The following is a 17208-nucleotide window of genomic DNA, read 5'->3' as shown; positions in this document are numbered from 1 at the left end:
TACATCTTAATCTTGTAAATGTTGTTTCACCTTAGTAGTAAAAACATTGTAACGAAACAAAAATTCAGAATGGACATTATGGACTAACTGAAATCTTTTAGCTGGTGTGAGTGTAAATCTACTCTTTCTACTTTGACCTACAGATGAAATAAGTCAAATTTATACTAAAAGCATTAGATTGGTTATTTTCTAATTCTGTGTAATATATTGGCATTTAAAAACTATGTTGCATTTCAAAGGAAGCCATAATGGGATCAAGAGTGAAATTAGGGGTGGAAAAAAAAACAGTAAAAGGATGAGGAGACTCCTGCTATTTTTTCAACATAAAAGGAAAATGACAAATTTGGGATTTTTTTTTATTTAAAGAATTAAATTAAGGGAAAAAATTGTTTTTGTGATAAGTGCTTAATATATCGAAATTTAGTTTTTTTTTTATATCAGATGGATTTAAGAGTTTTTAAAAAGTCTATTTCTAAAGGAAAGTGAAAGGATCGTTTCTTTGGCCATAAGTTAATCTTACAATGTGCAGTAATTTATATTTATATATTACTTCATTTATATTCAATAAGTATAAGTTTAGATTCCTGATCCATAATTTAAACCTATACTGAGCAGAAATTTATTTTTTCCCCTTATAAAAGTTTAAGTCATTTTTTTATATATATTCATTTTTAAAATCTTTGTATTATTTAAAAAATGATTATCAAATTTAATTACTTTTTGCCAAACTAAATCTTTAATTCTTCAGTAAAGAAATTATAGTGAATGAATTTTTTTAATTAATTAAACTTAAATGTAAAGTTTAATTGTAAATAGTTAAAATAGAGTTTTAAAAATATTTCTTTTCAACTTCTGCTATTTTTTTTTTTTTTTGTCAATTCCATAACAATTGTTGAAATAATAAAAATGTTTAAAGTTAGATAATTTCTGCAGAAAAGAGCTGTAAAGCTGTCTCCCTCTGTTGGTGAAAATCTGACAGTGAAAAGTGTTTTACAGTGTTCTTTAATCCAGTCTCGATTTCGAACTGGAAGTTAAGTTTCATGTTCAACAGCCTGCTAAAGAATTTAATATTTCTGAAGCAAAATTACTACAAGAGTTAAATTATTATTTCAATGTATACTTTGTTTTTAAATATTTTGCATTTAACATAATTTAAATTTAGAAGTGTTTTCCAAGTTTGAAAACTTTTGAAATTAAATTTCTTAAGCAAAAAGCCTAGTTTAAATTAATTACCATAAAAATTCGTAGCTACTTAAATACATTTATAAAAACTTTTATAAGAAATAAACATATCTATTTAATAATATAAATGTATATGAAATAATCAATATCTGATACTGTAAATCTGATTTTAGATTATGAAAATAGGTCTTCCTTATATATCTATATCTATCTATTGATATATATATATATATATGTAATGATATTTTAGACACTTAATTTCAATTTAATTAATTTCCAAAGTTTTATCTTAATCTAGCCCATAATAAGTTCATTCTCTTATTTCGTGATCCAATTCCACTTTCTCTACTTAATTAATTCAAGAGAAGTTTCATAAAATTGCTTAATCAGCTAAACGTCGATACTTTCCCACGCTCGGCGTGAAGGGGTAAAAATGTTCAGTAAGCACATTCTTTCTTAAAAGATCCCTGTGTTTCCCTTACATGTGATTGACATGCGTCAGAAATCCCTATCAGAATCTTATTAATATATTAGCACAATGAAGAAATATTTTCCCTATCAAAATCTAAGGTTATATAAGGCGAGGGATAATTTATTTCGGCCCTTCTTCCCTACTTTCGCTTTGGTTCAGCTCTGTGGCGGACGTTGCAATGTCCGCGTCTTTGCTTGTAAATAATTATGCTTTACCGATGGATTAAAAAGAATTTAAAAATGTTAAAAGTATCTTTACTGTCTTCAAACTGCATTCTGCATCACAACAAATAATGTTATATATATATATATATATATATATATATATATATATATATATATATATATATATATATATATATATATATATATATATATATATATATATATATATATATATATATATATATATATATATATATAAACTTTTTACATGATAAATAATATAATTACAGTTGGTAAAAAAAAGGAATTGTTAGAGATAACTCTTATAATATTTTTCATTTTAATTATTTTTTATTTTCAAATCTTTAATTTATAATTTTTTATTAAAAATATTATTAAATATTAAGGTCAATTTCGTTGTCAAATTTACAACATTATAAATAATTTTATAAATAAAAATTATGAAATAGATAAATTATTTTATATAAATAATATAATAATATAAATATTATATTTATATAAAATATTTTACAAATTATTTTTTTTATAAATTTTTATCATAACAAACATAAAATGTAAAGATGAAAAATAATGTGTAAAATTCCATTAAAAATTCTTGTTAAATTGTGATTGATAAAATAATAATACAATAAATAAAATATTTTAATATCGTATCATGCTTTTGAGAGTATGACAAAGAATCCTAATGAAGGTAATGTACTAATTAGAATTACTAATCTCCATAATGGATTACTCTCTGATATTCAGTCCTACAGAATTTGTGAATGCATTTTGTAATAATTGATTTTTGACTACTTAACGAGGAAAGCTGCTTAACTAAGGTAAATTTGATATTGTCTACGATATTCACGATTCCTTTGCCCTGGTTGTTTTTGAAAATACTGCAATATTACAATTAATAAGGTTTTTTTTTGTAGAGTGAAAAATACATTTAATGGGAAAACTGTGCAAACTTTAGATTAATTAGAAAATATATGAATCTTCCAAATGAAAATGAGACTTTTCTATCAGAATTATTCCACATAGTAAAATTTATAGATTCCTGTGCACTTGACGGCATAAATAAGAGCTGCGAATAAAAGCGTGGATTAAAATCTGGATGAATCCTTTTTACTTTTAATTCTGAAAAAGAATATTTGGCAATTATACCAATGACAATAAACAATCTTCTGATAACCACTATTATTTCTCCATAAGGGTGACCTGGATGTGATTTCAACTTGCAACCTTTTTATATGAAGCCGCTGTTATTTTACCAAAAAGGAAATGGAAGAGATAAAACAAATAATGTAATGGTATGGATTCCCTCATACAATTTCATCTCAGAGCAATCAAGTTTTCGTAGACTAAAGGTGTTAGTAAACTGACATTTACAATCGAATGAGCATAAAATTGATGTATATCTCTTAGTGTAGTTTTTTTCATGATACAGTTATTTTCATCATGAACATGCGTATACAGCTGTCATATTACGGACAGGTAAATTAGGGCCATAAATAGATAAATAATTGCACTGGCAATAAACTGTCTGTGGTGCAGTGATTTTAATCATAGAATATGAACATAGCTGATATGCCGCGTGTAAACAAATCCCACTTGTAGGAAATCTTTACTTTGTAAGAGTACTGTCTATGATGCAATGATTTTAATTGGAGACATATGGACAGATACGACAAGACCAGATAAATCAGTAATCATTGCATTGTCAGAAAAATTACATTGTCTGATGCACTTTGAACCTACTGTAAATGCTAATTACATTAGAGCTTCTGTTGATAAAAATTATATTACTGTTCACTCAGAGTGTTTAAAGGAATCCATAGTACCCCATTGCTTATTTTATCATTTCATTTAATACATGTCGTTGCTTATAATTTTGTATCGGATTTCTCAGGTTCAGAAATTATTACATTGTCAGAAAGTTACTTTGTTTGATACACACTAGACTGTAAATGCCAATTACGTTAACACTTCTGCTGATAAATATTATATTACTGCGCACTGTGATTATTTAAAGGAATTCATGGCATGCCATTACTTATTTTATCATTCCATTAAGATACGCTGTTGCTTATAATTTTGTGCCAAATTTCTCTTGATATACAAAACCATATGCATAAGAACTTTCAAAATTTTACCACGAAGAATGATGTTACTTTAATCTTTATTCATTTACGAGTGAACTTTCTTCTGGTCCTTTCACATTTCTTTTGGAAATAAAACGCTTGGTGTGAATAAGTAAATAAATTGAGAAGTAACAATTAAAGGAAATTTTAAGACAAATGTTCAAGGCATATAAGGAAGTGGAGAGTAAATGCAATAAAATTGCAAAAATGCAATAAGATTAATTGCAGTAAATGCAATAAGATTATTATAATTGCAGTAAATGCAACAAGATTATGAACGTCATTACATGAATATGGAGCTGGTAATGTACAATGTAACGCCACAAACTGTTACTCCTACTCGCCGGAATGCACACGGAATAATCTGAATGACCGGACCGCTGCAAGCAACACTGTGGGAGTTATGATTGAGTCCTAAGGGCCATCACCGGCCAGGGTACAACTCTTCCCTAAGAAAGTATGTCTCGTCATTGATTGAAAGAGACAGACCCCACCTTTTTGTGTACCCACCAGAGTGGCGAGATCCAACCACCATGTCAGAAGCTTCTCATCCTTAAATTATAACATGCCCAACTCCCGTGGGACTAATGTAGAGCGTAAAGAAATATAAAGGAAATTTTTTAAAAAAAACCCTCAACAAATCAAGCAGGCATACATGCTTGAAATATTTGTATGAAAAACATGAAGCAAAAAAGACGGATCAAAATTACATGCACGTATAAAAAAAACTAATTCAAAATATTCGTAAGAATATGTAAAATTAAACATAAGGAAAGTATACGCTCTATGTTATTCCAGAAAAAAAAATGCAATGAAATAAATGCTATCAAAAATTTGTGCAGTTAAATTTGATCTTAAAAAGTGAAAATAAATTATATAGAAAATGAAATTCGTAAGAAAATTGTGTACATGCTTTTTTTTTTCTACAATCAGAAAATTCTAGCACATCTGATCCAATATGCTATACAGATAATAAAAAGAAATGTGATAGACGAAAAGTTATTGAGACAATAACTGTGTCAGAAAACCCTTTTGCACTAATTCATTGTTAGGGATGATAAACATACTTTATGACACAGTGTTTATTGCAAAGTAGCAAAATAAACTATGGTAATAAAACTGAATATTTATGATCAAGTGAATATCTATTATTTATATGTCGCTTTAAAAAGCTATATATTTTGATGATTTTCTTGTCAATTGCATGCCAATGGTTTTACGAGCACGAAAGGCAATAAATAAAACACGATTGTATGTTTTTCTCAATTTGCTTACTAAATTTCTTCTTTTTCACATTCTCTTTATTTTAGAATCATTGTGATACAAGTCTTCATACTTGATACATTAAAATAATCAGTCATTCTGCCAAAAATATAGCACATCATTTTTTTATGATTTAATAAAATCGGATTTTGAGCGCTAGTCTAGAATATTGAAGAAATAATGTTTCAGATTCGTGTTCTTAATAATATGAGCATTCTTTTTTTTATCAAAAGAAATGCAAGTTCATATATATGATTCCATGATAAAAAGAACGAAGTTTTGGTTACGTTTAATATCTGAAGTTTGTATGTCTTGATTATTTGATTATTACCGTTTGAGACTTTTTTCTAAATGAACTTTGTGTATCTATTGTAAAGCAGATTCTATATATTTTTAACTTTTTTAATTATATAGATTTATATCACTTATAAATGTATATATATTTAATGTAAAGATTTAATTTTCTGAAAGCAGATGGAAGTTCTACGATAAAAATGATACTTTGATACACAAATGATACACAAAACAGAGTGAAAAAAAGCAGATGAACATTTTATCCCTGGTCTTATATAACATGAGATTTCTGACAAGTGTCGATTATGATTGGAATTCTCACACGTGGCGACTTTGACAAGAGAAACATAGGGATCCGTTTGAAGAATCTGTTTACATCAGCGCTTCTCTATGCTTTCACTCGACACATGGGAACTGCTGATGCAATAAATTTTACAAAGCTTCAGTTGAATTAATTAGAGTTTAAAATATTAGTACACACACACACACACACACACACACACACACACACACACGCACGCACACACACACACACACACACACACACACACACACACACACACACACACACACACACACACACACACACACACACACACATATACTTGGATTCTTTGGAGTTGACAAGATCACAAAAGAATTATGATTTATCCAAATATTTGTATCAAGAAAAATAAATCTTAAAAGAAATATAGCAAAAGCAAACAACAATTTTTAAATAAAGACTCTGTAAAAATCCATTTTAAAAATTTACCATTTGATAGTAAATTTAATAAACAATGCCATAATCTTTGTTAATTAATTAATACGAAATTTATTAACAAAAATATTTTTAAACAATAAGGTAATAGTGATTATAATTAAAAATTAATAATTTAAAATTTGCAAATTGTTGTTTAATTTATATAATAACTGCTTTTTTAATTTTATTAAATAAGCCCTTTAAATGTAATAATTTTAATACTTCAAAATTCAACCGCACTATTTAAAACGTTTAAAGTGGTTTAATGGCTTAACTATAGTGTTCGAGTGCTTTTCGCAAATCGAATAATCATATTTTGAAATAAATTTATTTTTGAAATTTACCCTTTGGTAATAAATTTAACATATAACGTAATAATTTGAGTTAATTAATTAATACACAATTAATTAACAAAAATATTTTAATTAATAGAGTAATAGTTTTAAAATTTAAAAAATAATAATTTTAATTTTGATAATTGCAAGTTATTATTTAATTTTTATAAAATCTGCTTGTTTAATTTTATTAAATAAGCACTTTGAATACAATAACTGTAAAACTTCAAAATAAAACAGCACTATTTAAAATGTTTAAAGTGTTTTAATACCTTAACTATGATGTTCAAGTGCCATTCGTGCATCGAATAATTATATTTTTGAAATAATTGATGTATTAAAAATATTTTTCAGTCATTCATAGGCTTTATGAAATTCATGCTAGTTCAGTGTCGATTTGTTCTTTATTGAGCCAATATGACAACTTCTTGAAATAGAAGGTATTAACTATTTGCATAGTAGAGAAAAGTACAATGGTAAAGGATTACAGCAGAAAAGATATTCTTAATAATTTTTTTCGATCATTGAGAGTACAAAGATGGAAGATTTTAAACAATGAAAACAATTCAAAAATAAATGCATTTCTCGTTTATAGTTTAAATTTTGATGTAACATTAGCAAAGATAAATTACGAATCAAGGACATTCGAATTTGGTCTACAATACAGAACAAAAATATTTTCATAACGAAAATGCTGAGGAGATAAAATGCTAAATGATGATAAATTTGAATTTTTATTAAAGCTTTCGGTAAGATTTATATTTATTAGTTTCAAATAGATATTTTATAATACCTTAAATTTTTCTGCCTGTGTAGTAATAGCATTAAAAGAAAACAAGACACAAAGTAATTCCCAATACTACAAAGTCCTTTGCAAGGATTTTATTTTTTTATAAATGATTCTTTTCTTTATCAAATCGATTTGGGCATATATTATTTTAAAGAATGTTGCATGCAGTGTACTTATTATTTAAAGGTTTCAATTTAATGTAGAGTACAAAGTTAGCTAGCAGAGTTAGACACAACAATAACAGCAGGTAAAAAGTATCTTACAAAGATATTTTTGGCATATGCTTAAGCCTTCAGGTTGCATCTGTTTACATGCATGCTGCCACTCTGTTCTGATGAAGATATTGACTTAATCTGTATACAGCAACAGAGAGATTAACATATTTCAGTGCTACAAACAAATTAATATTGCTTAATGTAAGAACTTAATATATTAATGTAAGAAATGTATTAATTAGTTTTTTATTAATATATAATAATACAAATTTTTTATTATATAAATTTTAATTATATATTTAATAATAAATTTTAATTATATAATTTTTTATCTTAAATATATAATTTATTTTTCTTATATCCTTGCTATCTAAACGTAGAATTTTAATTCAGTTTGTATTTTAAAGTTTTATATTTTTTATTTATTATTATAAAACAGATAAAGCAAAATATAATAAAAAATTAAAAATGTGCTTAGTGTTTGATTTGCAATGATGTTCATATGTGAAACCACACATCGATGAAATGTGGGTACCATTCCACCCACCTCTTTTTTTACTTGTTATTATTTCAATTGTGAATCCTGCGCTTTGTTTTATATAAATCATGAATACTGGTATTTATTGCGAAACGTCTATAAATCAACTGAACGTAAGTTACAAATCCGGGAGATACGAAAAACTGGCCACGTGTTTGGCTCCTCCTGTATTCCACTTTCCCACCAAGCACAACATTTAATTTGAGGAGGTCAAAGAAAAGCCCACTGATTAGGCTATCCAATCGCTTTACCCCCCGGATACATGTGTCAAATGAAAAGCTATTAACGAGATCACAGGAGCCGTGAAACGGAAGAAGAGAACTTATTACGAATGCGATCCACGATCACAATAGGTTCATTGCCCTACCTGCTTTTCTACCTTTACTCCTTCCAACCCGCGGGTTTTCCATTTCGGTGCAGAAGTGAGTAATCGCACGCTGTGATTACTCAGAATCTATTGAATATTCATCAAAGACGAGACTAAAAGGATTGCAAAAAATCAGTGGCATTTAAAATAATTATAAAAATTATCAGTAGTATCTAAAAGGATTTCAAAATATCATCAGTAGTATCTATAAGGATTGTAAAAACATTATTGTAGATTACATTAATGTAAAATAATTATTGTATAGTAATTAATAAACATTGTTGTAAAATTATATTATTGTAAAATAATTACAAAAATTATGAGTAGTATCTAAAAGGATTTCAAAATATTATCAGTAGTATATAAAAGGATTGCAAAAACGTTATTGTAAAATACTGTAGATTACATTATTGTAAAATAATTATTGCATAATAATTAATAAGCATTGTTGTAAAATTACAATATTGTAAATTATTTTAGATTTCATTATTGTAAAATAATTACAAAAATTTTCAGTAATATGTAAACGGATTGCAAGAACATTATTGTAAAATGCTATATATTACATTATTGTATAATAGTTAACAAACATTATAGTAAAATAATTACAAAAATTATCAGTAATACCTAAAAGGATTGCAAAAAAATCATCAGTAGTATCTAAAAGAATTACTAGAGAATCATCAGAAGCATCTTAACTTTGGTTGATTGACCATTGTTTAGATTAACTGAAATTCTTACTGTGATCATCATTTTTGAGAATAAAGTTATCATGAATAAAATTTACAGCTTCATAAAAATAAACTGAAGCTTACATGTCCTTTTTTTTATTATGAATGACATTTTTTATTTTATGTGGTTTGTTTCAATTTTTTTTTTTTTTTTTTTTTTGTAAAGATGAGATTTTGAATTGCTAAAGTTTTGAAATTTCATACTTTTCTGTATTCTGTATTCCCAAGCAATTTTTATACTTACAAATCTTATTTGTTTATCGGTTAATTAAACTCAATTTTAAATTTGGTCAGTGTAAAATAATTACAAAAATTATCAGTAGTATCTGAAAGGATTGCAAAAATATCTTCGGTAGTATCTAAAAGAATTGATACTACTACAAAGTTAAGAAGCATCTTAACTTTGGTTCATTATCCGAAGTCTAAATCAACCGAAACTCTTACTGTGATCATCATTTTTGAGAATAAAGTTATCATGAATAAAATTTACAGCTTCATAAAAATAAACTAAAGCTTACATTTCCTTTTCTTATTATAAATGACATTTTTATTTTATTTGGTTTGTTTCAAGTTTTTTATTTCTAAATATGAGGTTTTGAAGTGCTAAAGTTTTGAAATCTCATACTCTTTTGTAGTCTCAATAAAAAGAAGCAATTTTTATATTTCCAAATCTTATTTGTTTATAGGTTAATTTAATTCAATTTTAATTCCATACAAAAGATATCGTCAAGAAGTGAATTTAAGAAAAAGAAATTGCTGACAAGATTCCATGATAATTATAATAAAAAAATTAAAATGTAGAAATAATTAAAATTAAAATTTCTACAATGCAATATAAGTGCTTTTTAATTTTTTCTATGCATCGTAAAGAAAGACTTATCTTTGTAAAGGTTTTTACATTAACGAATTCATTCTGTTTGCATTTCTGACTTCCAGCGTTTTAATTTTTTATATACATTATATCTTGTTTTTTCACATTTTAGGAGACCTGAAATGTCGTGATATAAACCGAAAAAAAAGAAAAAAAACGTAAATTATTTACAATAATTTGTATTAATTATATTATTAATGTTAATTATTTTAAATCTAATTAATTATAACACTTACAATACATTAAAATTTAATTTGATGTGCCCATCAAAAAGCAATGTAAACGAAAGAAAGTGTTAAAGACGGTGACGTGAAAGTGGGTTAGTACTGTTTATATACACTGGACATATTATATTGAAAACTGGGTAACCAGTTGGCAAGCTTACCTCACAAGTATTTTAATATTTTCTTTTTTTCAATCTTTTCTTTTTCTTGAGGCTCTATTAATAATATGAACACTAAATATGTATGTCAGTATTTTTAATAAGATTCCTTCACATCTTACTTGAAACTAAAAGAAAATCTAGAAATGAAATGATTCTAAAACATATAAAGGGGGCATAGCATAAACTTTCATTTCAACCAAAAAAATTATAATTATGCATAAATCAAAATTTATTTATAATTAGATAATGATGTATGATTAGACTTTTTTTATATGAGTATTTATGTTGTAATCAAAAAAGTATCTTTGACTATATTTACATATCTATTTTTTTTTCATATAACTATTCAAGTACATTTCTACAAATACGATCTTTTTATTCCTTCTCAGTTTTAGGAAACAAAATATAAAGAAAAAACGCTTTAAGGGAAAAATTGTTACCTTGTTCAATTCTAATTCATGAAATATATTTTTATAATAATTTTTAAAAGCAACAAATAAGCAAATAATTTTTAAAACATTTTTTCCTTTGTTCTAAATCAGGGGCTCCCAATCCGTGGTCAACAAGACCCTCGAGAACGGTCCGCTGGGTGGATGGGTGGGTGAGGGGTTCCAGCAGCATTTTTTAATAAGTAAATGAACTATAAAAATACCTCAAAATTCATTTTAGCACGCAAATTTTCATAAATTTCCAGAAAGTGGGGAATCCTCGGACCCTGTTTGTCTTGGAAGATGCCATTCCCTTCCGGAAAGTTTATCCACCAAGGTAAATATGGAGGTGGTCTGCACTTGGTTCGATTTCTGCAGTCCGCTGACTTCTAAGGGTAGGAAACCGCTGTGCAAAATGAATTTTCGAAATCGTTTAGTGATGTTACGTTGAAATTGTGAGCTCTTTATTAGGTAGGGTTTAAATTCATGAAAATATGAAAAACTCTTGTAGCTGTTTTATTTGTTTTAGAAAAATTTGAATTAAATATTTTAGACAACAATATCTATTTGATATATTTTTTAATATCCATTTATGTTATGAGTACTATTCTGACTCCATTCTTTAAAAATAAAAAAATATGTTTTTGTGTAAATGATTCAAAATCAATTAGTAAATTTCATTTTCTAAGAGGGAGTATCACTGCTATTCTTATATTATATGTTACCTGTATAATTTTTTATATATCAATATAGGAAATGAATATCTCTCGAAATAAATTCTTATTGAATATTTAGAAACTTATTTTATTTTATTGCTTCTTTTTCAGAACATATTTTATTAAGAACGTTTGAAATACAACCTACACTAAGCATTGAATTTTAAATCTACTTTATTTTAAAAGGACTGTAGAAAGGGTGATTTTTCTTTAAATTTTTTTTCTACTAAGTGTTAAAAATTTAAACATTAATTATAAATAATGTGAGCAATGTAATAATTTTTAAATATTCAATTTAGTTTATAATTAAAAATACCTTCTTGTAGCAGTTATCATGTTTTTTTAATTTGCTTTTATTTGATAATAATAAGTTCCTGAATTTTGCAATGATATTTTCCCATCGTTTATCGAGACCAAATTCATACAAAACTATAATATGTTGATTTAAATAATTTTTATCTACTGTCATGAAAATTTGGAAGCAATAGTAATATGTTTTAAACTTTTAGTAATATGTTAAAAATGAGCTAACACAATCATTTTTTAAGATAGATTTTTTTTTAATAAATAAAATAATTAAATGGCTTTTTTTCAATTATTCGACTGATTGAATAAAATTAATTCAATGAATTTCAGCATAATCAAATGTAATGAAATTCAGAAATTTATGAGTTTTTGAAAAACTAGTTTCTTTATAACAAGCAGTTTTCTGAATAACTGGTATTCACCGCTTCTATCAGTTCATCTTTAGAAATATAGATGGCAGCACAAACGCGATCTATGAACTTTCACAAAATCCTTACGTAATTATTCCTATTATTATTATAAATCCTTTAACAGACAAGTTCCTAAAATATTTCTTCTGTGTTGGAAATTTTTTCGCATTTGAGCGCTACTTGATTGAAATTTTTTTTGTTCTTTTTATTTAGTTAAGTTTACAAAAAAAACTGATAAATTTAAGTTAAGCTTACAATAAACTGAAAAATGTTTCTTTAATGTCTAAATAAAATGTAATAAATCAAAATTTGAAGAAGAAAATTATGCAGTGGCGTTTTATCGAATAAAACTGCTCACATATCTGGAGAACTGATAAATAGTAAAATATAATTATGGAAAAAGTGAAAAAAGTAAGATTTACGAAGTTTTATTCTAAATGGTTTTAAATTTACAAATACTATATCGATAAACAATTTGATAACTATGAAACCGATTGTAAAAAAAAATAAAAAATTTCGCTTGCAAATAAATATTTTGTATGCAGCTTTGCCATTAGTAAGGAGGTTTCTAAATATTAATAATTAATAGAAATCATTTTAGAAAAAATCTTATTAGGAAAAGCGTTTTTTAATTTGAAAATCTTTTTGCAATCTTTTATTTATTTAATTTAAAAAAGGTCATGTAGATATTTCATTCGCTTATTATTGCAAATCACTGCATTTGCGATTCAGTGATATTGCTCATAAACAAATCTGATTTTAAGATGTTTATAATTGACTTACTAGTTATCTTTTCTAGCCGAATTTCATTCATATGTCATCTTAGAAGTACTAAAATGTGTCTATTCCACAATATTAGATTGCTTATCGCTTTTGATAACTATAGATGGCATTAGATTCACGCTTCCTACTTTCGTTATGGAATCTCTTTTATTGTCATATTATGATATTATCAATTGGAAACAAAATGCTGGCGGTTAAAAATGTAATGCTATTCATTTAAACGTAATTAATTTTTAAAACGTTAAAAGTTTGGTTGCTATGTTTTTATATTCGTATAAATGCTATGACACTTAAAATGTAATCAATTTTTTTTTCGACTTTCTCAAAAAATGTCTCATTTTAAGAAAATTTTAATTTGACATATTTGTTTAATTAATTTCCCATCATAATGAATATGTTTTATTAAAAAATTATCTGTAAAAGGACTGAGAAATAAAAAAAAATATTTATTGCTTTATTATAAATATATTATTTTATATTAATGTACTGCGAGTTGAAAATCAGTACTGGAATTCGGAAAAACCAGTTATTAATTGTGAGAAGATAAACTACAATTTCAGCCAGTCATTTAGCTTTAGAACCCTGAAAAATATTAAAGTAGCAATTTGGATATATTCCATTTTGATTATACCTTAGATTTTCTTATTCCTTTATTTTTGGGTTTTTCTTATTCCTTTATTTATAATTGGTTATCATTTTAGAATTTAGATTTTTATTTTTTTTATTCTAAATTTAGTCTGCTAAAAATAATAATTAGAATCTCTGCTGATGCCAGCTTGTGATCAATAATGAGTTTACATTCAGCATAAACAAAATAATTCTTCTTCTTTAATCACATCTCTTTTTAAGAAATACATTTGCATCTCATTTACATTATCACGCTAAAGTCTGCCTGAATATGATATCGATGCTGAACATTGGTCTAAACGATATAATCGATTTTACATTAAGAATCGTCTAATGAACTTAATGAACCATTGAATTACAACCATTATAATATTACAGTTTGGAAGAAGGAGGTTTTTATTAATAATAGGATTTCGATTCAGAAACTCTGTTTCGATATTCAGAAACAATGACCATTTAAGGAGAGATTTTTATTATATGCGCTTCTGTGTATGGTCAGATTCAGTGCCTGTTACATAATAACAATCTTTTGTTTATTATTAAATTCGATTCTATCCCACTCCACAATTCTATTCTTCTTCATTTTCTTCCACTCTAAAGACGAAGACAATTCACTCATACAGGGCTGCCTGTAAGCATTAATGCAATCTATCAAGAAGAATTTATTTAATAAATCATTTTATTAAGAAAACTCATTACTTAGGCGAAACTCTTTTCTGATGTCAAAAAGTGAGGCAAATAGAATGTCGCTTGCATAGTAGCAAAAAATATGAAGTAATCAGTATTATTTATGACAGGTTGTTATTAAAGTTGTTATATTTTTGAAGGCTTGAGAAATGGCGAAATTTATAGTTCTTGTAGAATAATTTCTGTCTTCTGTCTTCGAATAATTTCTGTCTAAGTTTAGAAATAAATTTTAGAATGGTATATTTATTCATTCTCTCTGTATTATATAACAATGTACTACTTTTTGTTTATATATGCAATTTCATAATTTGCTATTTATCTAAAGAGAATGCAAAATAATCTTATAATATTCACAAAGATGATTGAAATTTAGATATTCTTTATTCCCAATGATTTAAACATATTTCAACTTATAACATTTTGTGTTACAAAATAATTAATAAGCAATTTTAGATTATTTCTTTCCAATGCATTAAATATATCATGACTACATTTTATGTTGCTTGGTGACAGAACTCCGTGCAATCAAAATATTTTCAAAGCCAACATTTTTCAACATAACTTCAAGGAAAAAGAATAATAAAGAGCTGATACTCCTTATCCTTAGCTCATTGAATCATTCACCTCTTACTGTGTAATTTTTAAATTTTGTAAAAAGTTCAAAAGCCAAAAGTTTTGTAAAAGTTAAAGCATTGTTAGTGGCTCAAATTATTACTGAAAAATGATTCATACTTGGCGAGTTTTCGTAGGATCGACATCTATTTAATTATATTTCTTTTTTAAATATGAAATAGATGAGAAAATAAAGTCATTCATGTTTCTATTCCAGGCGCCGGAACCTGAGCTGTATCTAAAGGAAGGCAATTATACCGGCTCCAACACCTGGTCTCAAGGGGAGGACAGCGGCCTTGAAGAGAGCCTAGCCGATAGTAACAGCCAGCGTTCACACGACAGAGGTATGTGAGGTTCAAGAATAAATAGCCACAAATAAAAAGTAGGCAAAAAAAAAAGAAGTTTCAATAAATGGATGCACTTTCCTTTTCCTTTTTAATTTTTATTTAGTTATTTATTATTATTATTATTTGCATTTTCAAGTTGTACACAAAACTGACTACAAATTATAATAATAATAAAATGTTTAAAATGCAGTCTGAAAAATTTAAATGCTGTCATTTGATCAAAATGTTTCTCTTATTATATTGATCAATCAGTGTATATTTTTACATCGGAAAGAAAATAAAATGTTCATTTCGAGGTAAAAATGAAGGGAATATTTTGAATCTATAAGATTATCATCTGATACATATTTTTCAAAATTATAAATTTGCTATATTAAATATTTTGAGTACCTAAAAAAAATGTTGAGAGCTCATAAATTTAAAATTAAATTGCTTACTATCATCAATATCTCATACATTTCTCCTAAATTAATATTGTTTCCTAAACTTTTACATATAACAACCACCCTTTAAAAACTAATCTTTTAGTTCGACGTTATTTAATGAAAAATAGAGATAATTTTTTTTTCAAATGGCAACATTAAGTAATGTCGCAATAGGAAATTATCCTTTGAGTGCAATCTCATTTGAAAATAAAGTTATCGAACTCGAAATTTATACCACACACACGCACACGCACACGCACACACACAATGCCATCGAATGTTTAACATTACACACCGAATATCTGATTATTTATGAGGACTTGTATTAACTTGTATAGTTTATAAATAGACTATAACTGTTTTAGACGCTTTTTACGGTATTTCACAATACTGTAATTTATGAAAGGAATGCAATCAATCCAAATTAAACTATATTCTTTAAAAATATTTATCTATTATATATTTTATTATGAAATATTTACTGAATTTTCTTTAATTGCATGCATTTAGTAAAAAATGACTTGCCTCGGAAATAGAGAAAAAATAGGTTTTAAGTTTTGTCTTTATATATTGAAATTTTTTAAATGTCTATAACTGCCGGTCAATGTTACTTATTTGCTTATTCTATAAATAATTTTTTTTTCTGTGAATGATATTAATTTTTAAAGCAGAAAAACTCGATGTTTTTAATTTGTTGAAATGTTAACTGATTAAAATCGCTTTAAAATTTCACTATAACCAAAACGAAGCTATCGTACAGCAAATCATGTCGAAAGTGTAAATATTTTATGAATAATTCAGATTATTCTGAAAAGCATTGTTTTCAAATGATTTTGACATCAAACATCAGCTTTTTTTAGTTCGAGTGTGAATACTGGTGAAAGAAACTATATTTAAATCTTAACTGAAGAAATTATAATTGGAGGTTGGTGAAATTGTTATTGGTCGCTTATTTTATTTTTCTATATAGATTTCCATTAAAAATTGCATGTGAAAATTTATTTATGGGCTGTAGGATCAGAAATCGATGTTATGATTTTAAATTAAGAGCAATTTTTCTTAATTTGTTCATTTATAGATTGAGAATGTGATGATAATCTTACATAGTCAATAACAGACAAGTAGTGATGTTTATCAGTGTCAATAATTATTGCTTATTTTTTAAATTAATAACTTCAACATCGTTTCATTATTACAATTTCTAAATTCAATTTTCGACAGTCAATGTGAAGAATTGAAAGGATTCTGGATATAATGGTCCTAGCTAGTTTGAACCATTTAGTCTATGCCATATATATCCAGAAATAACAAGAGGATTTTCAGAAATTACTACCTAAATATTCCTAAAATATTCCTTTTTTTTTCTTTTAG

The 17208-nt window shown here is 26.2% G+C and overlaps 1 protein-coding gene across 3 annotated transcripts in view; it reads left to right on the top strand.

The window, feature by feature from the left end:
* The window catches only part of LOC129971427 (scaffold attachment factor B2-like), a 181629-nt gene that overhangs the window by 112404 nt on the left and 52017 nt on the right, over window positions 1-17208 (top strand). For all 3 annotated transcript variants that reach the window (XM_056085193.1, XM_056085185.1, XM_056085202.1), the window contains one exon: window positions 15283-15409. In XM_056085193.1, coding sequence (XP_055941168.1) covers window positions 15283-15409 — 127 coding nt within the window. The remainder of the gene's footprint in view (window positions 1-15282; window positions 15410-17208) is intronic.

Source organism: Argiope bruennichi, chromosome 1 (genome assembly GCF_947563725.1).
Source record: "Argiope bruennichi chromosome 1, qqArgBrue1.1, whole genome shotgun sequence".
Taxonomy (NCBI): domain Eukaryota; kingdom Metazoa; phylum Arthropoda; class Arachnida; order Araneae; family Araneidae; genus Argiope; species Argiope bruennichi.
The sequence above is the reverse complement of the archived record's forward strand: the minus strand, read 5'-3'. Positions and strand labels throughout refer to the sequence as shown.